The sequence below is a fragment of the Sus scrofa genome, chromosome 14 (assembly GCF_054392235.1).
Source record: "Sus scrofa isolate SSC_HxYL_T2T_F1_AM1 chromosome 14, Sscrofa_HxYL_maternal_Yorkshire_Landrace_v2.0, whole genome shotgun sequence".
NCBI lineage: Eukaryota > Metazoa > Chordata > Mammalia > Artiodactyla > Suidae > Sus > Sus scrofa.
The window spans coordinates 136,287,185-136,311,516 of NC_139396.1; the positions used below are offsets into that span (position 1 = coordinate 136,287,185).

A 24,332-nucleotide genomic window follows, 5' to 3' on the forward strand; every position below is an offset into this window, starting at 1 on the left:
ACAGGTATTGCACCCCAGAATACCAGTCCAACTGGCAGATGAGATTTGTGAAGCTGCTGTCGGTTATCTTTAAGGAAATGGGATAGAGATGCTGGCAGACTGAAAGCACTCAAAAAAAAAAAAAAAAAAAAAAAGGAAGCATCTTGATCTCTCTAGACCAGTGAGTTTGGTGTCAACTCACAGGGAAAATCCTGGACTAGATTATTCAGCGAGTAGGCTGTGAATGAACACTCTGGGAGGAGAAACAGTGAGCCCTGAGAGTCAGCATGGATTCACCAAGAGTCAGGCCGGCCAGACCATCCACACTGCCTTTTTAGAAACCCTTGACCTATTTCTACTTGGTAGGCAACGGAAGCGCTGTAGGCCTTATATAGGTGGGGGTTAGCAAGACACTTTGAGGGTGTCTTCTGATGTCATTGTTGGCAGGAAAGAGAAATGTCTACAGAGCATCCAGGAGGGTGAGGGGCTCAGTGATGGGATGGTTGGGTTGATTCATAATCGGTTGGATAAGCATAGGCAGAGAGTAATGATGTCAGTCTTTCTGCTGTCTGCCTGGCCCTGTCCTTTTCGCTGTTCCATCAGAGCCTGGGATGAGAACATCGATGGCTAGTTTATCGGTTTTGTCCACGATGTGAATGAAGTCAGGGGGCGGGGTGGGGGAATGCCAGTGTGATGGGTGTCAGGGTCAGGTTTCAGCCATATCTGGACTGCTTGGTGCTCCAGCCAGATAATGCAGAGAGCTCTGTTCTAAGCACCAAATCATCCAGGTTACATGCCAGGTGGGGGAGAAGGGTGCTAAGCTCAGCCCATGGGAGAAAGCCAGGGGGAGATTTTGCTGACAGGGAGTGCAGTATGAGTTGGTGGTATGATGAGGTTACAAAGAATAGACAATCCGATGACAGTTTTAATGGAAATAAAGTATCCCAAACAAGAAAGCTCACAGTCCCTCTGTGATCTGTGCTGGTTAGACCACATATTGTATTTATTTCCACACATGACACTTTACTACCAGACATGACATTCTGGCTTTGACAAGCTAGAGTGAATCCAAGGGAGAGTGACTTGGCTGGATGGAAGATTTCAGAGCCTTATCTTAAGAATGTAGTTGCAAGTTGGGGCCACAAATACTGGAAAAGAGAAACTCTTGTTGGGCTCTGGGAGCAGCCTTGGGGATTTAAAAGGCTGTCATGGAGGATGGATTAAACTACTTCTGGGAGACTTGAGGACCAGCAGATGAGAATTACAGGAAGGCCGATTGTGCTCATTGCGCAGGAAGGCAGCCCTGCCAGCACGTCCCTCAGTAAAACAAAGGCCTCAAGGGGTTTTGTTGGCCTGTAGTTGGGCCTTCCCAGAGCACCAGCGGTTAACCAGGGCCCACAGGGTCTGCTCAGGGAGTCAGGGCCCTTCAGGCCCCAACTCAGAAGGCCCCTCTACCAAACCCAGGGCAAGGAGCTTTGCCCAGAACAAGCGACTTGGCCAGAGGCAGTTGGATTCTGAGCCCAGGATAAAGGCAAATAAGTCTCTGTTAAGCTGTCAACATTTCTGCACAGGGAACGGATAGACTTCTAGAGGCAGCCAGCTAACATCCTGTTACTGCATCCCACCGACATTTAGAACACCTACTGCCTCTCCAGCACTGTTACCTGCTTCACCTGGGCCAGCTCACTTAATCCTTCAATGTCATTCCTCCCATCAAGAGGAGCGTGAAACTCAGATAAAGGTTATTTGCCCAAGGTCATCTTGGACTCAAACCTCAAACCTGTATTAGCTGTTCCGCCCTCCAGAGCATCCTTGATCCCCGGGCCCCGTCTCCCCAGCAGCCCCCATGCTTCCCTGGGAACCCTTCTCCCTTCCAGCCCTGAAGCTCAGCCTTTCCCCTCTGCAAGGAACTCAGGGAGAAAACAGCCCAGCTGAAAAATTAGGCCACGCTGGCGAGCACACTACTTATTTTTTTATGACTAAGATTAAGCTGACAACCATGCAAAACATTGCAAACCTGTGTCGGCTGCAGATTTAATACCTCACCCAGCCCACACAAATAATTCATGCTTCTGCATCGATGTCCAGAAAAAACAAATCAGCAAAAAGCTGGGCTCCTGTGTGTGTGGAGCAGCCGCGTTTCCATTGAAGCAGCATGCCGGAAATACCCAAGCTCCAGGACTGCAGATCTAGCATTTTGCAATTTTTTTTTTTTTTCTTAAAAGATTAAAGTACGTTTTCAAATGATTGAAGGTTGGTGGGAGGTGTAAATGTGGGCACTTGTCACATTAATTCTTCAGATGATTAAGTTCTTTTCCATTTCTTTAAAGCTGTTTGCACTTGGGTTTGATGTCCTCGTTCCGGGTGAGTGTGTTGTAGCAGTTACCAAGGTGACTTTAGCTGACTTTCAACAATTTATTTTTCCCTCCAGCTTGAGACGTCTCTAGCCCTGTGTGCTGTTGATTCTGCTCTCCCAGCCCCACCCCCAGCCGCTATTCAGCAGCATTTTTGCCCGTGCCAGAGGGGCCCGCCAGCTTCGCAGGCTCAGAGGCCCTACCTGGCAGCCAGGCCTTTCGGGAGCCCGGTGGCGGTGGCATGTCTCAGCGGTGGCACAGGGAAGTGATAGTGAGACTCCGCGCCCTGGCTCTTCCTCTTAGACTCGCTCTGTGACTGTAAGCTTGTCACCTCCCCTCTCTGAGCTGAGGTTCCCTCACGGCACAAGAAGAGTTAACCATAGAAGAACCTACCTGAGGCACTTGCGGTGAGGACTCGCCAGTGAATCTGGACTCCTTACCCTGGAGCAGAGCAAGGGCTCGCCAGAGAGTCTGCCTGCTGTCCTTCCTGAGTTCTGCTCTTATCTGAGCCCCGAGGGCACCCTCTGAGAGGTGGTGTTGGGGTTCCCCCCCTCAGAAGGGAGGTGGAGAGGCCAGGGTGAAAGGGGAGGAGAGCTGGTCAGAGGTCCGAGGCCCCCACCCGGGGCCTGCCACAACCCAGCTCTGTGGCCTTGGCCACGTTGCCAGCGCTCCTTTGTCAAGGAAAGAGGCAGATTAAACAACCCCAGAGCTCCCTTCCAGCCCTGAAATTCCATGATCCTCTTGGCCAGTGTGTTTGCCTCCTCCACAGGTCTTATGAAAGGGTTTGTCAAAGGAGACGCCAGGGCAAAGTGCAGTTGCAGAGTTGGCTTTAGGAAAGCAGGGGAAGGGACCGCCTTGAGAAAGGGCAGTCACATCTGGGGGTGGATCCTCCCAGCTTGTGGGAATGACCCTGTCACTTTGGGGGTTTTATAAGCCCCTGTCTCTGCAGGCCCCTGTCTCTGCAGGGCCCCGTGCTGTCTGATGTCACCTCCATCACGCCTGCTGCCCTCACATCCTCCCTGTGGGGAGGTGCTCTGCATTTTGGATGCCTCATGGGCCACAGGCCCCAGAGCCCCCCCAGTGTGTAAGGAGATTGGGCCCCCACGGACTGTGCGACTGCGGAGCCCAGACATCCTGGGTGGCTCCTGCTGCTTGAATGATAAATAACGAGAGCTTCTCACCCAGTATTTTGATGGACACTTGGGGAATTGTTCTGAGATTCACAGCCCAAACCAGGATCCGGCCTTTTGAATGAGATCAGTGGGTAACCCTCATTTCTGGCCCAGGCAGATTTGAGAGGTTGTTAGTGGGGCAGCTGAATTTGAGAGAGCCAATCTTAGATTGCAAAGGGGCCCCGTGGCCCAGCTGTGGAGCAAGCTGTGGGTGGGAAGCAGGATGGGAGGAAGCATGAGGGAGCAGTGAGTTCGCTGTGGCTGGGACCACAGTCAGGAGGAATCTGGTACAGGGCTCCTGGGGCCCGCGAAGCCCAGCAGGGTGGCAGCCCGGTCCTGCTGCCCAGCCAGGCTCACTGATCTGACTCCTGAGAGCCCAGTTTCCACCCCTGGATGAGGACTGTGTCATGTCCTGCAGGATGAAGGGTATGTCAAGGCAGCTCCTGGCCACCAGCAGAATCCAAGCCTTGTGCCTGCTCTGATGTCGCAGCCTTCTCGGGGACAGCTGGGAGGAAGCTTTCAGAGCCACGCTTTCAGCCTTGGAGAACTTGGGGACTGAGGTGCCAGGGCAGGGGTAGAAGGGCTCCCAGAAGCCCCTGAGGCCATCCTAGGGAAGAGCAGGCCACTGTGACATGAACTTTTACTTTTTTGGAAGAGAGCCCACACCCACGATATATGGAAGTTCCCAGGCTAGGGGTTAAATCAGAGCTGTAGCTGCCAGACTATGCCACAGCCACAGTAACGCCAGATCCGAGACGTATCTGTGACCTACACCACAGCTCACAGCAACACCAGATCCTCAACCAGTGGGCAAGGCCAGGGATTGAACCCACAACCTCATGGATACTCATTTCCACTGGGCCACAGCAGGAACTCCTGACATGAGCTTTTGTATAGCGTGTTGGCCAAAGATGAGGCTTCAGAATCAGATCTTCCTGCAACCAAATAGCAGCTCCACCATCTCCGCTCTGCAACCTGGACTGGTTCCTTCCCCTCTCTGATCCTGGGCTCCTTATCTGTAAAAGGGCTACAATAATAGTGTCCACCTCATGGGGGCGCCATGAGGAGTGATCAGTGAGAGGGGCCTCACTCAGCACGGTGGGGGGCACCTGGCAGGTGAGTGAACGGTGGCTGTTGCTATTATTAGAATTAATGACCATTGAGGTTACTCAGGAGCCCAGCCCAAGAACCTCCCATCCTGCTCCTCCCTGAGGTTTTCACCTGGTGCTGAACCTGTGCCTGTGCTTGCTTCACAGGAGCCGCAAAGACAGCCTGGAAAGCGACAGCTCCACGGCCATTATTCCCCATGAGCTGATCCGCACACGGCAGCTCGAGAGTGTACATCTGAAATTCAACCAGGAGTCGGGAGCCCTCATTCCTCTTTGCCTCAGGTGAGCCCCACAGCATACAGCTTGGCGCCAAGGAGCCACCAGGCCTGTACTTGTCCCCCACACTGAGGTGGAGTCTGGGGCCCAGGGAGGAAGAAGAGCTAGTCAGGCCATTCCATCTTGGGCCTGTGAGGGAGCCTGTGGACCCTGAGCCCCCCAGTAGCCCCTGCTGGGCTGAAGAACTCTCCTTTCTCAGAGGAGTGTTGCCCAGCCCTGTTGCCTTAGGAAGCGTCAGTGACTAGAGGGTCTCAGACACCCTGCCATCCCACCAGCCCAGAGTCTGAGGTGGCAACATCTCCAGTACCACTGGGGTAGCAGGGCCGGGTTCCAGACAGTGGGGCGCTCTTTTCTCCTGCTTGCTGCTTTTCCGTGCAAAACACTCAGTTTTCCAAACCCCGTGGCCAGCACAGCAGACTCCTTGAGGGACCAAAAAGTCCAGCTGTGTCCCTTCTGCTGCTGTCTGCTGAGCCAGAGACCCAGCCCTGTGGCCAGAATTCAGCTTTCTGCCTGGGGATGCTGTGTTGGGCTGAACCTGTTACAGCTGGCTTTGTCCACAGCCCTCAGGGATTCCACCCTCACTTTTTTTTTTTTTTTTTTTTTTTTTTTTTGCTTTTTAGGGCCGCACCCATAGCCTATGGAGGTTCCCAGGCTAGGGGTCTAATCAGAGCTGTAGCGCCAGCTTACACCACAGCCACAGCAATGCCGGATCCTTAATCCACTGAGCGAGGCCAGGGATTGAACCCACAACCTCATGGTTCCTAGTTGGATTCGTTTCTGCTGCACCATGACGGGAACTTCCATCCTTACTTTTATAGCAAGAGAAGCAGCAAGAACAACTGTGAACTCAGATGACAGTGACAAGAGAGGGGTGGCACTGGTTTGGCCCCTCCCTGCTGTCCCCAGAGCCCGAGAAAGAAATTTGGGTGGTAACCAGCCTTTCGCAGTAGGCCAGAGAGAGCAAGCAGTCAGAGTGAGCAGGGGCTAGCCAGGCCCCCTACCCCCTGCCAGGACCCCAACCATTTCCTCCCCAGCTCTCTCTCTGGCCCAGGTTCAAGGGCTTTAGACCGGCAAAGGGTTAATCTGAGGTGGCCTGAGAAAGCAAAAAGCAGGTTTTGCCTCCTTTGCTGACTAGCATCTCTGCCCCTCTGGTTGCCCTGCCTGCCCTTCCCCAGGTGTGTTTCCAGACTGGGGATTAACAGTAACTTCTCATGGCTCCCTTGCAGTGACCCCACTTGGCTTCAGCTTTTTTTTTTTTAAAGATAGGGCCTTAGTGCTAGCCATTTAAATCTCAGGGTTGGGGGTGTGTGTCGAGGAGCAGGTGGAAGATTCTGCCCCAGACCCAGGAGTTGTGCTGGGGAGGCACTTTGCCTTCATCCGGGGGTGTAGGAAATTTCTGTAGATGCTTCTTCACCCCCACCCTCCAAACAAAGGGGGGCACGAGCCCCCTCTTAGCTCTGGGCCTGGCCTTGGGCCCATGACTAACTGGCCTCTCTGGCCTCGGTTTCCTCACCAGGACATGAAGGAGGTGGGCTCCACTCGGCTCGCAGACCCTTTGAACCCTGCTCCAGTGTCCACTAGCTTAGCGCACTTTGGAAGGTGACAGTAGAGAAGTCGGGAGAGGCTTTTCTTTGGGAGGTGTTGAGGGGAACGTGTTTGGTTCCACTGCCCTGTGAGTGGGCAAGGGGCAGTCAGGGGCATTTGCCAGGCATGCTGGCCAGGGAGCAGAGCCCCCCCCAGTGCCCGAGCCTGGCCGGGCCTGCTCTCACTGACTCCATGTTCCCACCCCAGGGGCAGGCTCCTGCACGGACGGCACTTTACGTATAAAAGTATCACAGGTGACATGGCCATCACCTTTGTCTCCACGGGAGTAGAAGGCGCCTTTGCCACTGAGGAGCACCCTTATGCAGCTCATGGACCCTGGTTACAAGTGAGAAGGCTCTTTTTCTTCTCCCCACCCCTTTCCATGGTTCCTCCTGTGCCCACCCCCTCCCTCCCCTGCCTTGGCAGCTCTTGGCGGCTCTGTTCCGGAGAGGCCGGTTGTGCGATGCCGTGTGGAGTGCAGATGCTGCCGCCTGTCTCACCAGCTCCAGGAGCACTTCCTGGCCTCTCCTTCTATCCCCTGAGACACAAACGACAACTCTCCGGGCCCTGGCCCTTGATAATTCTGTTGGCCATGGAAATTCCAGTTTGAGGGATGTGAGACTTTCTGCAGCCTGGGTAAACCAAGGTGGGGGGTGGTGGGGGTGGTGAAGCAGGATGAGAGGAAGTGTGCAAGCCACTCTCTACTGTTTTCTGGAAGTCCCACCAGAATTCCTAGCCAGTGGGCATCTGAACCTGGCCCTAGGGCTGAGACGGGCAGCCCTCAGCAGACGGCGCCTCCCCCTTCGCCCTCACCTAGGGTCCACCGGTGCTTCTCACGGACACCCAGCTTCTCTGTGCAGAAACCCCCTGGCTTTTCCGGAACACTTTGTCTCTCCTTTGCTTTTCTGGCTGGAGCACAGCTCAAGCCATTGCAAGCGGGGTCCTGGGCCCTGAGAGCCACAGGCCTCCTTGCAGCCCCCCTCCCTGCCCCAGGTCTCTAACTGGTACTCGGCCTGGTGCAGCCCACTCCCAGATGGAGGAATGGAACGGCATCCTCTTTTGTTTGTTTGGGGGGGTTTGGGGGGAGGAACACGCTACCTTGCCTCTCTCAGGAATATGGAAAAAGGGAAGCTGGCCTCAATCCAAAAGGTGACCCTGCCTTGTTTGTGGTGTATGGTGGGGATAGGGGTGGGTATGGGGATTACAGCAGAGAGGAAGGGAATGAAGCCGGTTCTGTGGGTTTAGCCGGGTCTGGGGCGCGGGGGTGTCTATGAAATGTATATACCATTAATGTAAGTGTGCTTTTAGTGTGTGTGTGTGTGTGTGTGTGTGTGTGTGTGAGAGAGCTTGCAGCTGAATTTCTCCTCCTCAGGCCAGCTCCCCCCACCCCCTCCCCACCAAAATGCTAACCCTTAATTAAAACAAACAGCAAGCGGAGGACACCAACCACAGTCCCCAGACTGAGCCGAGGTAGAAATGGAAGCTGGTGCTTTAGGGATATTGTGTTCCATAAATTATCTTGCCTTTTTCCACTGTTGTTATTACATTGTTTCATAACAAAATTACTTTGAACCATAAAGTTATAAATACATTTTAAAAGTCCCACTTGGTAACATTAGATTTCTGTCCATGTGGTGTTGGTAGTTACTGTAGCAAAAGCTCTGAAGTATAACATTTGAAATTAGCCCAGGACAAGCGGAAAGGCCCTCCCCCCACCACACCCCTGGTGTGTCCCAGGCCACCAGGCCCTCTGTAGAGGGCAGGGAGGGAGGAGGCCTGCTGCCTGGGCAGAGCTGGGAAGGAGTGGGGGGTGGGGACGAGGCAGGGGACCCCAGCCCCTGAGAGGTCACAGGTCATCATCCGCAGGTGACAGGGGGCCGATAGGTCTCAGCGAAAGTGTTCTCAGATAGCATTTGCATGTAATGAAGGTTCAAGCACGTTTTCTTGGGAAAGCAGGGACTCGAGTCTCCTCATGCTTGACGAGAAATTCCACCCAGTTGCGTTTCACATGCTCTGTTCGGAACCTGTGCTTGGGGCCCCGCCGTCCTCCTTGGAAGGGCTTCCTGTCCTGAGGGCCAGGGAGATCAGCGTCTCCAGTTCTCAGCAGCCTGGGGATCTCAGCCCCCAGAGGACTCAGCAGGTGTCATATGGCCCCTCAGAGCCCCCACCCACTCCCCACCCAAAGGTCCAGACCCAACCCTGATTCCCAAGCCCCTTCTCCGCTGGCTGCCGGTGTTCCATCCCAGCTCTGCTCCCCCTCACCTCCCTGGCAGCCCCTCGGTGAGCTTGAGCACACTCGCCTGCCCCGCTGACTCCAAGCACACGGTCCCCTCCCGGGCCCTGTTGCCCGGGGAACCGGGAGCGGTGGGAACCAGCCGCTGGCCTCGGCATGTTTCAATAAAGTTGCTGTGCTGGGAGCTGCTTAATCAAAGGCCTGTGTTATGGGCTCATTAGTGTGGTCCACCACAGGGGCCAGCTCCCGGGGGAGCTCCCGGGAAGGCTGGCTGGGGCCCCGCTCCCCAAGCATGCACCCTTACTCACCAAGGGGTTTCTCAGGCCCTTTCCAAGGAGCCCTGGGAAACCCTCCGCCCCTCGCCCCAGCCCTGCAGGTCCTCAGCTGTGGAGCCACCACCCACACCACCGGCCCTCTCCCCACCCCGCCCCCAGAGCAGTCAGCCCTTTCTGCATCTGCCTGCCAGCCCGCCTTCCTCTTTAGGGTCTTGCCGCTGTGGTCACAGTCAGCTCCCTCGCTTGTGGGAACCTGGGCTTGTAATTACCGTGGGCCTCTAAGTCTCCCTCTGGGGCCGCCTGTCTCCCTAGACTCTGAGGACCTCCTGGAGGCCTGGGCCCCCTCCACTGGGCCAGGAGAGACGTCTCCTCCAACGGGAGACCCCAACAGAGAGGCCTGCCTTCACCCCCGCAGGAATCTCTTACTCATGCTTCTGGGACCTAGGGTGTCTCTCTGGCCCCTGTGGGCACAGGCCTGCTGGAGGCAGAGCCTCAGAAAGAGCTGAATGCAGCAGCCCCATGACTAAAGAGCCCCAGACTTCTGTTCTCTTGGCTGCTGCTTGAACACTCCCTGTCGGTCCCAGATGAATCGGGAGGAGCTAGGATGACTTTCTTGCATCAGCCTTCAGCAGCCTTGGAAGCCCTCACCCCCAGCCTTGGCACCTTGTTCTGGCCTCCAGCCCAGGCCTGTTATCTCTTGGGGAAATGGCATGGCAGAGACACCCCACATGGGAAAAGAGTGACAAAAGAGAGCCTGAGAGAAAAAGGCAGAAGGTGAGGGAATCTGGGCCCCTTCCGGAGCATGTGGAATGGCCCCAGACAGGCCTCCACACCCACCTACTCCTGGGCCTGCATCTGCACCACCCCCGACCCACCCACGCCCCCTGCCCTGCTCTCCCCCTCCCCCATCTCTCCAGCCCCAGGAAGGCCAAGGCCCCAGCACACAGAGATGCAGGGCCATCTGCAGCCCTGGGGTTGTGCAGTGGATCCCCCTGCTTCCTGGAGGAGCTGGAGAGGCAGGAATCCTGCTCCAATTCCTCAAGCTTTTCAGTTTCCCCGAGGTCGGCACCTGCCTTCTGCATTTGCCCTGCCATTGGTAGTTTTCATCTTTGCTGAGATGGTAAAGTCTGTCGGCGGCCAACTCCAGAATTTTGTGTGTGGGGGGAGGTCCTCAGACCGGGGGAGGCCTGCCTGCGTCTTCTCCGGCACACACTTCTGCCAGCATTCCTCCTCCCGGTGGTGGCTTTAACTTGCCTCTCTCCCTTGAGTCTGTCAACGCCGGGCTGTTAGTCGCTGAGCGGGAGCCTGGCCCAGAGCTGAGTCGTTCATCCGTCCCCAGCCAAGGTTGATCTGAAGGGGGAGAAGTCGGCCCCAGAGGTCACATAGGGGTCACATCACCAAATATGAGACTTTTTTTTTTAAGTCCTGCAATGCTTTCTCAGCTGTGTGGTGTCTGACAGCTCACCCAGGCGGCCCCCATTCCCAGCCATTCCCTACCAGGCGTGATGGGAGGCCCCGGGCTTGGGAGAGGATGCCCAGCAGGGGTTTAAGAGGGCTTCACTCCTCCAAGCCAGGTTTGGGGAATCACTGCTGGATTCTTCCAGCCCAGTGGCTGCCTCACCGCTGCCCTGTGGATAAGCCCCTGCCTTCTCCTGTCCCTGTGTACCCGTTGGGACATGTGTGGAAGACACTTGGTGAGCCCTAGCCTGGGCCCTGAGCAGCTCCTCTTCCATCCCTCTGCTGTTCCTCCTCCCACGGGTGAACCTGGCCACAGCCTCTTCTCCCTGGAGACCTTCGCTCGGACTGTCACAGGGACCTCATTGTCCAGGGTACATCCATTAGGGCTTAAATCCCAGCACTGTGTCTGGGGGAGGCCAGCACCCTCCCTTTCGGGAGGAGACCGTGCTGGCCCGCTGTGCCCTCCGCAGCCAACAGCCAGAGCAGGAGGAGTCTGAGCCTGCTCCTGGCCACCCCAGCCGGCTTCTCACCACCCACTGAGAACAGGAAGTGCGTGAGGCCTCTGTGCCGCCACTGCTGCTGCGTACCTGCCACACACACCTCTGCCCCTGAGCCCGGGGGTGTCCTCCGGGCTGTTTTCTGGCTTTTGTCTGGCCTGTTGGGGTGGGGGGGTGCAGACTGGACCAGTTCCTGTCCCTGCCTCCTCCGCTGCCATCGTGGGTGCCAGAGCAGCTCCTTGGCAGGCCCTACCCTGTAGCACAACACATTTCCTTCCCTGAGAGAAGGAAAGGGAGGGAAAGAGAAAGCCAAATTTGTTGGCTTGTTGGGAAGCAAGAACAACACGCTAACATGAAGCGCAAACAAGGCCCCAGACAAAGTGTGGATTGTCGTACCGAGGGGAACGAGTGGGCATTGTCAGGGCTGTTTGCAGACTCAGAAATATCATTGACCACAGACATTTGAATCAGATCTGCAGCAGCTGGGCCCCTGCCTGCCAGGCTGCCCGGGGCAGGCACGGATGAAAGATCACTTTTCAGGTTCCTTCTGGAACTTGCTGGGGCCTGGGGAATTGGGAGATTGTTGACAATCCTCCCTCTTCACCGACCAGCCAGGCTGTCCTAACGCACTGGGCGTGAGCACTTTGGAGTAAGCTGCTGGCCTGTGTTCCAAGCCCCATCGGTGCCCAAAGGTGGAGTGGGGAGTGGGGGCAGGGAGCCACTGCTCCCCTCAGGGCTCCACCAGTTAGATGGGGGTGGAGCTGCAGCCACCAACTCACTTCTGTCGGTTAAACGTGGGCCCAAACCTCCTTCCCCTCTGAGTCTAAGCACTTCCCCAGCACTCCCCCCACCATGATCTCCAGGGGGGGAGGAGGTACCTTCTAAAAATGCAGATGCCTTGGCCTTGCCTAGGCTGCTCAAATTCAGAAGGTCTGGATGGGACCTCGCATCTTCAGATTTTCAGCATCGTCCCTGGGGGGTTGCGGCTCACATTGATTGGGTGGGGCTTCCCCCTCACTAGAGTCTTCTCCTGTAAGGGCTATTTGTGCATGGACCTAAGCATTTTAATGCCTAGCTCTTGGTGAGTACAGTCATTGGTGAGTGTTATTTTCGTTTTCATTATTATTATTATTTCTATTGCTATTTTCTGGGCTAGAGTAACTGTCGCCTCACGTGCACATTCACCAAAGCTGACCTAGAAATTTATCCTTCTGCCCCCATTTAGAAACCCTTTGGGGGTGTGGTTTGCCTTCCTTTCCAGTTGGTCAACCTGGGTTGTTTTTTTTTTTGTTTGTTTGTTTGTTTTTTTTGAGCAGCTGCATGTCTGTGATGCCCAGGCTTCCAGCCCTCTTGAACTGAGCAGGTGGCCAAGAGATGTGTGGCTGGTTGGGGTGGGAGCGCTGGTTTTTCAGGCCATCGGTCGAAGCCCGTGTCCCCTTCACCTCCCCCATGAGAGCAGAGAGAGGAGCTGGCTCTGACTCTGCAAGGCTCCTAGCACTGGGGACCCTTCCCCAGACAGGAAAAGAGCACCCTCTACCACAGGTGGGGTCACTCTTCTTCTATCGTTCAGACTTGACTCCTCTCAGAACTTGCTCATCTGCAAAATGAGGGTGATGGTTACCTCCCTTGCAGGACTGCCCTGAGGATCCAGTGACAGATGCTGATAAAGCCCTTGGCCCAGGGCCTGCACACGGAGGAGCCACTGCTTCTGCTCTTGGCACTGTTATCATTACTGCTATCATTCTCATAACTCTTCCTCTTATCATTTGTGGCAGAGCCAGGCCGCTCCATGGGGACCCAGGGAGCTTCAAGAGCCCCAAGCCCCAGAATTGCACAGGCTTTTCCCACAGTTGCATCACAACGGCGAGTCTGTTCCTCGTGAGAGCGTCCAGGAGCTGCTCCATCAGAGCTGTCTATCTCCAGTGTCCTGTTGATAAGATCTGTTAACATTCTCAGCTCCAGGTCTGAAATATACAAAGAACAGGGCCTGTTTGTTCAATCCAGGCTTCTAAGGTTTAACTCCCAAAGGAAATTAAATTAGGTGCCTGGAGCTATGACAGTCTGTCGTGTTTCTTTGCAGGGAATGTCACCCTTAATATCATGCAGATCTCATGTATAATTTTCCCCATTTGAAATAATGTGAAGTTTCCAGCGGGAAGCAGCATGTCACCAAAAGTGAAAACTGAGGAGTATCTAGGGTTTGTCCCCTTTTTTGATCCTGCCATCCCCTCTCCCAACTGAGTATAAAATGAGTCCACACACACACACAGACTTGGTAGTTGACCTATCAAAAGCCACCCTAACTCGGCCTCTCTCCACCACCAATCCCAGGCCTCTTCTAGGACTGAACTCAGTGTTGGCGGGGTTACCTTTCCCGTTTCTCCAGCTCTTTGGAGCTGACTGCGTGGCCACCATCCCTGGGAACTCTCCCCCTACCCTGTCTCCCCCCTGGCACTGGTTACAGCCCCAGACCTATTTCCCTCTCTGGCAGAAGTTTCCTCCCTCCACATTATTTGTGGGTTAGAAATCAGCCCAGCCTGGCCCGGACTGGAGCCCTTGTAATATAATTGGGTTTTAGGTATGCTTGTGTTTGTGCTAGCATTTGCAGAGATGGCAACAAGCCCCGGAAATGCCAAAAATGTGAATGTGACTTTTGTACTACTCAAGCAGACTGGTGATAACTGGTAGAGACACTCTGGGCTTTGGGGGTGGGGAGGGGGTGGCAGGGAAAACCCTGGGCTGAGAGCAGGAGGCGTAAGGGCTCCAGCTGTGGGAGGATCCAAGCAGCTTTGGGAAAGGGTCACAGAAGTCTGTGAGAGGAGTCAGCCGTCCAGCCTTGGGGGACTGGGAGGGAGGTGGGAGGGGGTATGGGGGGGCGGTTCTCCGGACCAGCTTTGCCCTTCTAAACCCAGTCTCAGTCTTCACTTGAAGCCCGAGCTCCTCAGACAGAAACTTTGGTGAGGAGACATTGGCCAGTGGCTGGAGCTGTTTTGTCCCTGACTGTGGCTTGCAGCCTGGAAGGGAGGTGTCCTTTGGCTCTCTGTCAGCTGGGGGGTGGGGGTGCTGGTCCAGGTGGGGCATGGACTGCCTTTATGCCTGTGTCCTGGGGCCTCCACCGAGGGCCAGGCCTAGCAGAGGCACCCAGGGAATGACTGTGGAGTCCAGCAGACTGATGGGCAGATGACTGGAAGAATCAGAAAATGAGCAAATGTCATGACGGTAAGACCTGAGGATTCGGAAGCTGTACTTGGGGCACTAACTTTTATTTTATTTATTTATTTTTTTTGCTTTTTAGGGCTGAACTGACAGCATGTGGAGGTTCCCAGGCTAGGGGTCAAATCGGAGCTACAGCTGCCGGCCTAGGCCACAGGCACAGCAATGCAGGATCTGAGCCACATCTGTGACCCACACCATAGCTCACAGCAACACCGGATCCTTAACCCGCTGAGTGAGGCCAGGGATCAAACCTGCATCCTCATGGTTCCACAAAGGGAGTTCCTGGGCACTGACTTTAGAGTCCAGACAAGACCAGGACTCACCTTGTCTCGGCTGCTTGTCACAAGCCATGTGACATTAGGCAAATCACAGAAGCCATCTGTGCCTCAGTTTCCTCATCCAGAAGGAGACAGGCGAGCAGCTAGCACAGTGCCTGGTGCGCTGCTGTTTTATCTGCTTACCTGGGGTAGTTTCTCCTTTCCTGCTCACCCCTCCACCCAGCAACTTCCTTCCTTCAGAGCTGTCCATCCCGTGAGGCCGCTTGCTCGCCATCCTTTCTCTGCCATTTCACTTTATCTCACAAGCTGACTCTTGCAAATGTTGAAACTTCTGTTCTTTCAGCGTGAACAACCCCCAGGGGAAACCTGATGGGTGTTTTCTCAAGTTCTGGATCCCCTTCCTTCTCACAGGGGAGTTTTCCTCAGAGGAGCCCCTCACCTTGGCCTTCATCCCCCTTGTTTCTCTTCCTCTGTGCCCCCTCCCCCACCCCCAGGCATTCACAGGCTGCCAGAGAAAGCAAAACACAGGCAGGGCAAGCCACAGCCTGGAGGTGGGGGCAGAAGTCAGGAGGCCCCCAGGACCAGCTCAGGAGGAAGAGGGGAAGAAGAAGGGGTCAGATTGGGAAGAGGCGAGACATCCCCAGCCAGGGCCCAGGGCAGAGCCACTTGGGAAGATGAGCCACTAGGTTGAGGAAGCCCAGGGTGCCCTTGAACATTCCTAGGGACCGAAAACTGCTTTAGGGAGTGAGGGTGGTGTTTGCGCCTGTTGAATAGTGGGGCCGGGCTGTCCTCAACATCAAAGCGTGAAGCCACAAGGCACCGGCCAAGAGCAGCAAAGCGGACAGCTAGGAGGTGCCCTGGAGAAGAGGTTTCTTTTCTTTTTTTTATGGGGGAGGGGCAGATCTGCACCCACGTTATACAGGAGTTCCCAGGACAGGGATCAAACCCGTGCCCCAACAGTAATAATGCCAGATCCTTAACCCACTGCACCACCAGGGAACTCCAAGAGGTTTCTTAAAGGAAGTCTTGAACTCAGTGACTGAATGGGGCTGGAAGGGCAGGGGTTTGGAAGCCTCCAGCCTGAGAGGAGGCAGACAGTACTGATGGAAATGGGCACCGAGGGTCCCTTTCCCTGCTGTAAAGTCAGAGACGTTGGTACATGGTCTCCAAATTCTGCCGCTCAGATTTTTTTTTTTTTTTTTTTTGCTTTTTAGGGCCTCATCTGGGGCATATGGAGGTTCCCAGGCGAGGGGTTGGATTGGAGCTACACCTGCTGACCTACACCACAGCCACAGCAATGCCAGATCCCACTGAGCGAGGCCAGGGATTGAACCTACAACCTCATGGTTCCTAGTCAGATTTGTTTCCACTGCACCATGACAGGAACTGCTCAGATATTCTTGAATGTACCTTCCGGGGCATTTCTAGATTCCAGACAAGGCTTGTATTCCAAATCCAAACAGGTTCCTTTTGTCCTACCAAGTCAGGCTGGGGGAACACAAGAGCCTGACTGGGCAAGGAGGACATTAGAATTGCTTTCTCTGCCCCTCAGCTTTTCTGTCCCCCTACCTGTACTGCAACATGCAGGAAACCTGAACTGCCAAAATCGGGGGTTTTCCCCACCCATTCTCATGTCCCTTCTGGGACCAGCCCGGCCATCTCCCCAGATGTCCCCACCTTACTCCCCATTGTCCTCTGGTGTCCTTCCTTCTCTGCTCTCCCCCCATATTGTAGGCAGGTGGTGGTGGGAGGTGGGGGCAGGGCAGGGAGGGGCCTTAGGCACATTCCCTCTGTCTCAGGAGAACAGATCGTAGTGGGCTCATGTCTCCTCCACGGCCGGAAGAAAAGTCCATAGCCTGGCAATTGGCAAAAAGACCATATGTTAAAAAATAGTAACAAAAACCTGTCTTGTGCCTTCTTCCCAGATTCTATTGACTGAAGAGTTTGTAGAGAAAATGTTGGAGGACTTAGAAGATTTGACTTCTCCAGAGGAAGTAAGCTGTTTGATTCTCTCTTACAGCGGGTTCCAGTCTCCAGGAACCGTGTGTGTGTGTGTGTGTGTGTGTGTCTGTCTGTCTGTCTGTCTGTCTGTCTGTCTCTCTCTCTCTCAGACGTGTGGAGATAGGCTGGAAAGGAGACCTCGGGGATGTTAAATGGCTTAATTTCTCTTCCTTGAACCACCCCCTGCCCCAGCCCCAAAGTGTGTGAATCGCCAGCTCCTGAGAACCTCATGGACGAGGCAGCCAGGCCCTTCAGGCTCGTACAGAGTTCTCTCTCCAGCCCCTGCTGTTCCCTGGCAGGTTCTGAACAGAAAACCCATGCCTGCTGCCAGAGAACATTCCACATGCTGGTGGGCAGCGAGGGACTCCTGCTCTCGCCTCAGGCCACCCAGGGGGGCTGCTCTCCTTCGTCCCTTCTGCGGCCCTGAGCTTCCCGCCCGAGCCCAGAGCTGGCGGCCAGGTGGAGGCCTGTGCTTTCCCCGGCTGCTCCTCTGGGGTACAGGCCTGGAGCCCATAATCCCCTTTGTTTTTCTTCCTGGTTCCCGGCATCCTCATTTACGGGGACTTACCTCATCCTGGAAAGTCCCTTCCCCTCCCCCAGCTCCTACCGAGCAGCACCCTGGCCTTCGGGTCCGAGCCTTCCTGGCCTCAGTCCCCTGCTGATGGGTTCGTGGAACATTAGCCAGCTGGCCTCCCTCAGGAGTGCTCTTTTGGGCCCTCCCGGGGCCCCGGGGGCAGCGACAGACCCTTCCCTCGCCCTTTCTGCCAGGAAATGTGCTGGGGGAGCGCTTCTTCACCTCCCAGGGGCCTGGCTCTCAAGCCAGAGGGAGGCCAGGCGGGAGCCAGCTTTCAGCCAGGGCTGGAGCGCCCAGGTGCCAGGGCTTCCAGGGCCGCGTCAGCCAGGATGCAGAGGCCTCCGACGCACATCCACGGGCAGGCCAGTGGGCAGAGCAGGACTGGCCCGCCCAGGTCTCCAGGTGGACAAGACTCCCCAGAGCCTGAGGTCACCCCGCTGGGAGAGTGTCTTCTGTCTTGTCTGGGATGTGGCTTGATAAATGAACTCATTTAGACATTCAGAAGTCACCAAGCCCCCAGTCTGTGCCAGCCAGTCAACCCCCACAAGTCACCGGTCCCTGAGGCCCAGCTCCCATTCAGTCAGACCAGAGGCAGCTGCCCAGAAGTGCTTCCGGAGAGGCCATGTCGCACAGGGATGGCGCCGAGCCAGACTGTTGCTTTCAGCTCGGGTGTTGAGGGGGTGGGGGGTGGGGGAGTCCAGGCAGGACAGACAGGAGCCAGGAGGAGCTTAGGAAAGTAGGTCACTAAAAATGACTTTTTTTTTTCCTCTCCAGAGGCTGTCCCCACACCCTGCCCCACTCTCCACTTTGGTCCCAGCTTGGACAGCCCCCCATCAGAGGGAGGGAGAGGGAGCCAGCCAGGAAGTGCCAGGCCCGTCCACTTCCAGCCCCAGCTCCAGGCAGGCAGAGGGCCCTGCCCTTCCCTCCCCTCCTTTCCAGCCTGATGGGACTTCCGGCCCAGCCCAGGGGGCAGTGGGAGTCTTCAAAGGCAGACCCTGCTCCCAAATCAGTGAGCACCTCTGAGCTGTGTGCAGACACAGGCAGGGCCCTGGCACACACAGGGCCTAAGATAGGTCAGCCTCTTCTGCCACCCTCACCGGAAGCCTAGGAAACAAAACTGTAGGCAAATCGGTGACTCCAGGGGGTCTGGTAGGAAGACGTGGGGCTCTTTGGCCAGGACTGGGGCCGCTGTCAGGCTGGGAAGCCTGGGAGGAGGAACAAGTGGGAGTGGACCAGGGGTCCGCTCTCTCCAGGCCCAAGACAGCGCCTCCAGCCACACCAGCCCTGCTCTTCTGCTCCGCTCCCACTGAGGCTGAGCCAGGGCCACCTTGCCTTGGGAGCCTTTGGCAAAGGCTACAGAGGGCAAGTTCCAGCGTTCTTCCCCACCAGCCTCGGAAAGAGAAGCCATGGCAGGGACAAGGCCGAAGAGTTCCAGACCTCAAGCCACTTCCCTATAGCATCTGCCCCCTCCGCCGCACCCCCCTCCTCCAGCCCCAGGGCCTCAGGGAGCAGATTCCTGACATGCTTGTGGCCGGAGGCAGAACCAAGGAAGTGAGCTGGAGGGAGGTCAGCCCAGTCAAGAAAGAGTTAGAAAACATACCTCCTCCAAGCCCTGTTAATTATTCGCAGGGCCAGGGGAGAGGAGGGGTCACAGAACTCCAGCAGCGTGACCCCAGCCGCCCACCTGGGTCTAGCGTTTTGTGGCTGAAGCCGGGCAACCAGCGGCCTGTCTTGCCCCCAGCACCCAGGGGACAGGGCCTGGGGGAGGGTCCTGGCCTTTCTCTGGGCACTCCGGGAAGAAGGCCGTGGCTCCGGCTAACCATGTATATACCCTGGCTCTGTGCTTGTTACCCTCTCCACAGTTCAAGCTTCCCAAAGAGTACAGCTGGCCCGAGAAGAAGCTCAAAGTCTCCATCCTCCCCGACGTGGTCTTCGACAGTCCACTGCACTAGCCTGGGCTGGGCCCTGCAGGGGCCAAGGGAGAGCCCGGCTGCTCCCCGGTGACTTCCAGTGTGACAACTGCCTAGATGAGACGCCCACAAAGAAAGGACAAGTGTGAGGATGACTGCGCGGCCACCACACGCGCAGCCCGCTGGGATGCCACGCACAGGCCGCGGCCCCACCTCACCGGCAGCTCAGGAGCCTCACCCTGCAGCCGGCCAAGCCAGGTGACCAGGCCCTGGCCCACTGGGGCCACACACGGCCCAGTGCCAACTTTCCCCTCCCGCCGCTGCCACAGGTTCTGGTATGCCGTTTGCCTCTGGACCTCCGATGTGCCCCCAGGGGGAGACGGGCCTCATTCTCACCTACCCTCCGCCACACAGGCCAGCGGGAGCGAGGTGGAGTGGCCCTGGGCCTGCACTGGCCAGCGCGGCTCTGCGCAGCCTTTGGTAGTCCAGCTCCTCTGGCCGCAGAACGATTCCTTCGATCGTGTTTGGTTTTCTCCCTCCTTATTTTATTTTGTAGAAACCGGATGGTATCTTATTGCTCGTCAAAGATGTCCAGAAGCCGTGTATATAGTGTTTTTTAAACAGAACTTTATTTCCAGATGAACTTTCTCATTCTCCCAGACAAGGGCCTGGGGCCGTGTCCCCCGGAGCCGCCGCCTTCTGCCAGAGAAGGTGCCGGTGTTCGCCTGCCAATCCAGGGCCTCAGAGGAGCTGGCTTCACATGCCCCCATGCAGCCTTGAGCCCAGTGTAGCTTCGGCCAGGAAGGGCTGCTGCTGGTTCCCAGGTGGACGGGGCACCCACAAAGGTCAAGGATCATCAGGGCTCCGATGACCCCAACCTCATCTTCCAGGCGTTTTCCAGCCAACCAGGTCGGCTGAGGAAGGGCGAAGCCCACACCTCACAGACCATCCCCACCTGCTGCTCAGGGCCCGGGGCTCCAGCTCTTGGACCACTCCTGTCCCATTTCCTTCCCCTGGGCCTCAGGCCTTTAGGCTATAGGACTCTGGCTTATTAAAAACCGAAAACTCAGCCTCTCAACATGTCTTTCACTTTGGGTTTGCTAGCACTGCCCTGTCCGCCCTCCCAACCTCCCTGCATCCATTCACTCTTCATCCATCACTCTGCCCCTCGTCCTGTCTCCGTTCGTGCATCCTGGCCTCTCACCCGCTACCGCAGATCTCATCCTCTTCCTGTCTCATAGGCAACCTATCTCCAGCCTGTGGTTCCGGGGTTCCTCTTGAGTTGTCTCCCGTTTTTGACCTGGAATCAAGAAGTCCTGTTCATGCCCTCTTACCTCCACTTCTATTATGAGCTCCCCCTTCAGGCCTTTCCAAAGCAAATCCTTTTGTCTGTCTGGGACCACACAGGACCATGCCCTGCGCTTGCCAGGACCCACCCCCAGGAGTGCCAAGCAGGCCCATAGGGGGCAGGACGTCTCCATTGAGCGATCCAACCAGAGGGCTGCCTCCAAGGGCCATGAGGGTAGTGGCCCTGGCAGGTGCTCCAGGGATCAAGAATTGAACTTCCAAGGGGCCCTTCTCTGCACACACCCTCAGGGCTACCTGGTTAACTCCATCAGACTAAGAGCTTCAAGGCAAATCAGCTTGGCATTTGGGAGACACGCCCCCACCTACACACAGCGAAGGTAGAAGCCCCTCTGGACCTGATGTTGGCAGCAGCTGTGCCTTCTGCTCCGAGGACTTTTCCAGAAGGACATTTCCTGGCCTTCACCCACCACCGCATCCCTGCCTACAAAGCTCTTGTCTTCAGACGCTTCATGGCTGAGAAGTGCCAGTGGCTTGCCTCCTTTCCTTGCCATCCTGACCTGCTTACCCACAGGCTCTTTCTTTCTGGGGCCCTGCCTCTACCTGCCTGGTTTGGCCCAGGGGGAGAAGGGTATCTTCTAGCTAAGCTTTGACATCAGTATGGAGGCAGTAGGGAAGCAGGTGAGCCCTGGGACAATGAGCCTGTGGCCTCTTCCTGCCCCCCCCACCCCCACCCCAGTGCTGGGAGCCACCAAGGTCCAGCTGGAACCAGCCTTCACTCCTTTTCCTACATTGCGCTGGCTCTGCGGGAGAGGCAAGCCTCAGCCATCTCTGCCCAGCACTCCTCTTTCTTGGGCAGTGGTGACTTCCAGAGGTTTCTTGGCAAGGGAGCCCCCTCAGCAAGGGACCCTCCCCGGGGTGAAGGAACGCTGACCGTGGGGCAGGCCCAGCACGGCACCTGGCACATGGAAGGTGCACACTGAATGAACCCCTTCTTTCCCTCCCTGTAACTTTTTGGGAGCCCTGACCTCAGAGTGAGTTGAGGAGGTAAGAAGCCTCCCTGCCTAAATCTGCCTCTTCCTCAGGCTTCCTTGAGACCTGCCCCGTCCTACCCCCTCCCTCCACATCCCTTGTGGCCCAAGCTTCTCAGAGGAAGGGGCTCCCCATGCCCTCTGCCTGCTACACAAGGCAGACACCCGTAGCTCCTCGGGTCCAGTGGGGGCTGCAGAAGGACCACAGACCCCGCGGCCACTGTGTGGGGGTGGGGAGGCTCACGCAGGTCTCAGGTCTGGCTGGGAAGCTGGTGCCTCTTGTGCGCTTCTCTTCCTCTTCCAAAGGCGAGGCTTCATGGCAGGGATTGGGAAGCCTGGGGGGAGAGTCTAAAGGGCTTGCACATTTTTAAAAGTAAACACAGGGTCTGGGGATTGGGTTTTAAGACTGAGTGGAGAGCAGGGAAAAACCTGAAGGTCAGTGCCCCTGTGGGGCAGACCGGGAGAGAATTCCCTGGACTATTTTTTTATCTGGCTGTCTTTCCTCTCTGGCTTCCGGGTCCTCTGCCAGGTGAGGTCCTTGGGTCCCTGTTATAAGTCAGGAGCCCTGTAGAAAGAGCCCTCCTTTTGTACAAGTACCTGAATGCTGCAATGAGCAGACTTTTGTAAAATTTTATATTAGTTTCTAATGTCAATGGTGACTCGGTTCCTGGGGGCTGCAGCCAGCCTGGGACTTTTGTAAGAATTTTTGGGTGACTCACTTAGATGTCGTTTCTTTCTTGTCCCCTCTTCCTCTGTGTAATCTAAGTGCATTAAACATATTTGCAGAAGTGCCTGGGTCTTGTGCTCCTTTGGGGCTGCCTGGAGTAGGGGAGCCGAAAGCCTGGGGCCCTGGCAGAGGGGGTGGGTAGGACTCAGCCACTTAGAAGAAGCCAGGAGGTGGAAAGACCTCGAAGACTGGTGTTGGGAGTGGAGGGGTTGCCAAGGAAGCAGGATCACGCAGCCGGTGACTCTCTAGTCATGCAGAAATGACTTTGCAGGGACAGGCTCTCTTTCGCTGGTCTTGGATTCCTCTAAGGTCAAGGAGGTCAGAGGTGGAACGTGGTCTGGGGGGATGAGTGGGTGGGTAAAGGCCCTCTCTTCTGCTTCATTACTCTCCTACCCTCCTCTCGCCACACAAGTCCTTTTCCCTTGGGAAGGTGGGCCTTCTCCTGTCCAGTTTGTAGTTCTTATGCCCCTTTCAGCTAGAGCCAGAGACAGAACTCCCCTCACCAGACCTGTAATCAGCCTTCTACTCCACGGCTGGGGGGTAGATGGAGGGGCAGCCTCAGGACCAGCACACTGGGGGACACAGGCCAGCCTGCCCTTCCTATCAACTTCTCTGGGCCTGGTCTGGGTGAGGAGGCAGGTGGATCACCCAACTCCTGTCTCTCCAGGGCCTGGTGTGGCAAAACGGAGCCTACTGCTGGAAGGGAAGGAGGCAAGAGCCTGGGGCTTTGGAGGCAGGCAGGAGGGGGGCTGCACCCAGACTGGGTCCCGGAACCTGCAGGACTCCTCTGGGCCCACACGTATTCTTTCCCTTCCTTCTAGGCCTGTTTGTCTGTCCCAGGGAGGACAGGGCCCTTTCTTCCAGGTCCTCGGGATGGAGCTGTAGCACCCAGGGAGTTCTGCAGAGGCCCTGGGGGCATCACAGAGGGTATGAGCAGAAGTCAGCTCCTGGGAAGGGTGTCCCCTCCCTGTCCTCTGTGAGAAGCAGCTGTATCTGGGGGTGGTCAGAACTCCTCCTTCCTCTGTGACCTCCTACTGAACTGTGGCTGGGCCCCGTGAGCAGTGGCGCAGGTCCTGTCTGGGGCCCTCAGTCCTGGCAGTCAGAGCAGGGGAGCTGGGAGGGTGTGGAGCCAGGCTGACTACACAGGGTGGCCCAAGCCACACCCCTTCCCCCTTTCTCCTAGGAGATTGGAGGCGGGGTGCTTATCTAATCCTCCTCATCTGACTAGCCTGGAAGGACCCAGGGTCAGGGTGAAGTTCTTGCCCCAGAGAATGCAAGATAGGGAGATTCTGTGCTGAGGTGGTTCTGGGAGACTGGAATCGCCTGGGGTTGTTTCTGGAAAGAGAAGGGCTCCAGGGCCTAGAGAGTGCATTTAGGGAGGGGAGAAGGCCACGTGGCCTTGGTTGTCTCCTTCCCAAAGCCTGTACAGTGTTCACCATCCGCCCTGCCCTATGGGGGGCGGGGAGCAATCAGGGACCCTAGGGAGCGAGACCGGAGACCTCAGGCTCCAAGAGGAGCCTCCAAGGGGCTGGGGAGCCTGAGAGATTTGCCAAACTGGCCTGACCAAGAGGAAAATGCATGCTGGAAGAGAGTGACTCAACCCGGCCTGCCTGGCTCCGAGGTGGGGAGTGAGTAGCTGGGCAGGAGAAGGGAGAGAAGTGTCCCTAGACTGCAGGGCAGGGCAGGATGTGGTCTGGGAGGGGCGGCCCCTTCCACGGGGTTTGGTGGGACCAGCCGGCCCCTCCTCCACCCCACGGCAGGAAGTCTTCGGGAGAGAGCTAAGGGCAGGATGGGGGCAGGGCCAGAAGCCTCCTGGTGGGGGTCCGAGGTTTGTGTGAGTTTAGCTCGCTGAGGAACGGGCCAGGGAGACCTTGTGGGGGTTGTGAAGAGAGCAGTGGCCTCCTTGGAGCCAGAGAACTAAAAACAGCGACGCTGTTCCTTTGTTTTTCCAATTTCACCCACTGCCACCCACACCCCATCGCAGTACAGTCCTGAGAGCGCTGAGAGGAAGGGGAGTGGGGCCTCAGGTCTCAACCTTGACAAGACAGAGGGAGGGCACCTGAGCATTGTTGAGCCGCTATAATAACACTGTGGGAATGCTGAGAACTTGAAAATATGTTCACTCGTCCTTTCAACAAACATGTGGCAGACACTCGGTCATAGGCTGGGACACTGGACACAGGCCCAGCCTTAGAAGCTCATACTGCAATGGGGGGAGACGGACCAGGAAACAATTGCAAGAAGAGCCTTAAAAGAGAAGGGCAGTAACCTGCTTTCCCAGCTCTCCCACTTATCAGTTTTGCTTTAGACAGGTTAACTGTGCCTCAGTTTCTTCATCTAAAAATGGGTACTC

General features: G+C 56.3%; 2 protein-coding genes across 7 annotated transcripts in view; one reads left to right on the forward strand and one right to left on the reverse strand.

Annotated features, from left to right (window-relative positions):
• The window catches only part of SUFU (SUFU negative regulator of hedgehog signaling), a 127,477-nt gene extending 105,437 nt beyond the window's left edge, over positions 1-22,040 (forward strand). For 3 of the 6 annotated variants that reach the window (XM_084995329.1, XM_021072750.2, XM_084995332.1), the window contains 4 exons: positions 4,762-4,896; positions 6,682-6,820; positions 16,357-16,425; positions 18,869-22,040. In XM_084995329.1, coding sequence (XP_084851455.1) covers positions 4,762-4,896; positions 6,682-6,820; positions 16,357-16,425; positions 18,869-18,958 — 433 coding nt within the window. In that variant the 3' untranslated portion in view covers positions 18,959-22,040. Of the gene's footprint in view, positions 1-4,761; positions 4,897-6,681; positions 6,821-12,712; positions 12,992-16,356; positions 16,720-18,868 lie in introns of those variants that run through there. The other 3 variants (XM_084995330.1, XM_084995331.1, XM_084995328.1) reach the window with 2 other exon arrangements.
• Positions 1-24,332, reverse strand: part of PCGF6 (polycomb group ring finger 6) — a 1,082,924-nt gene that overhangs the window by 401,888 nt on the left and 656,704 nt on the right. The gene's annotated exons all lie outside the window — the stretch shown is intronic.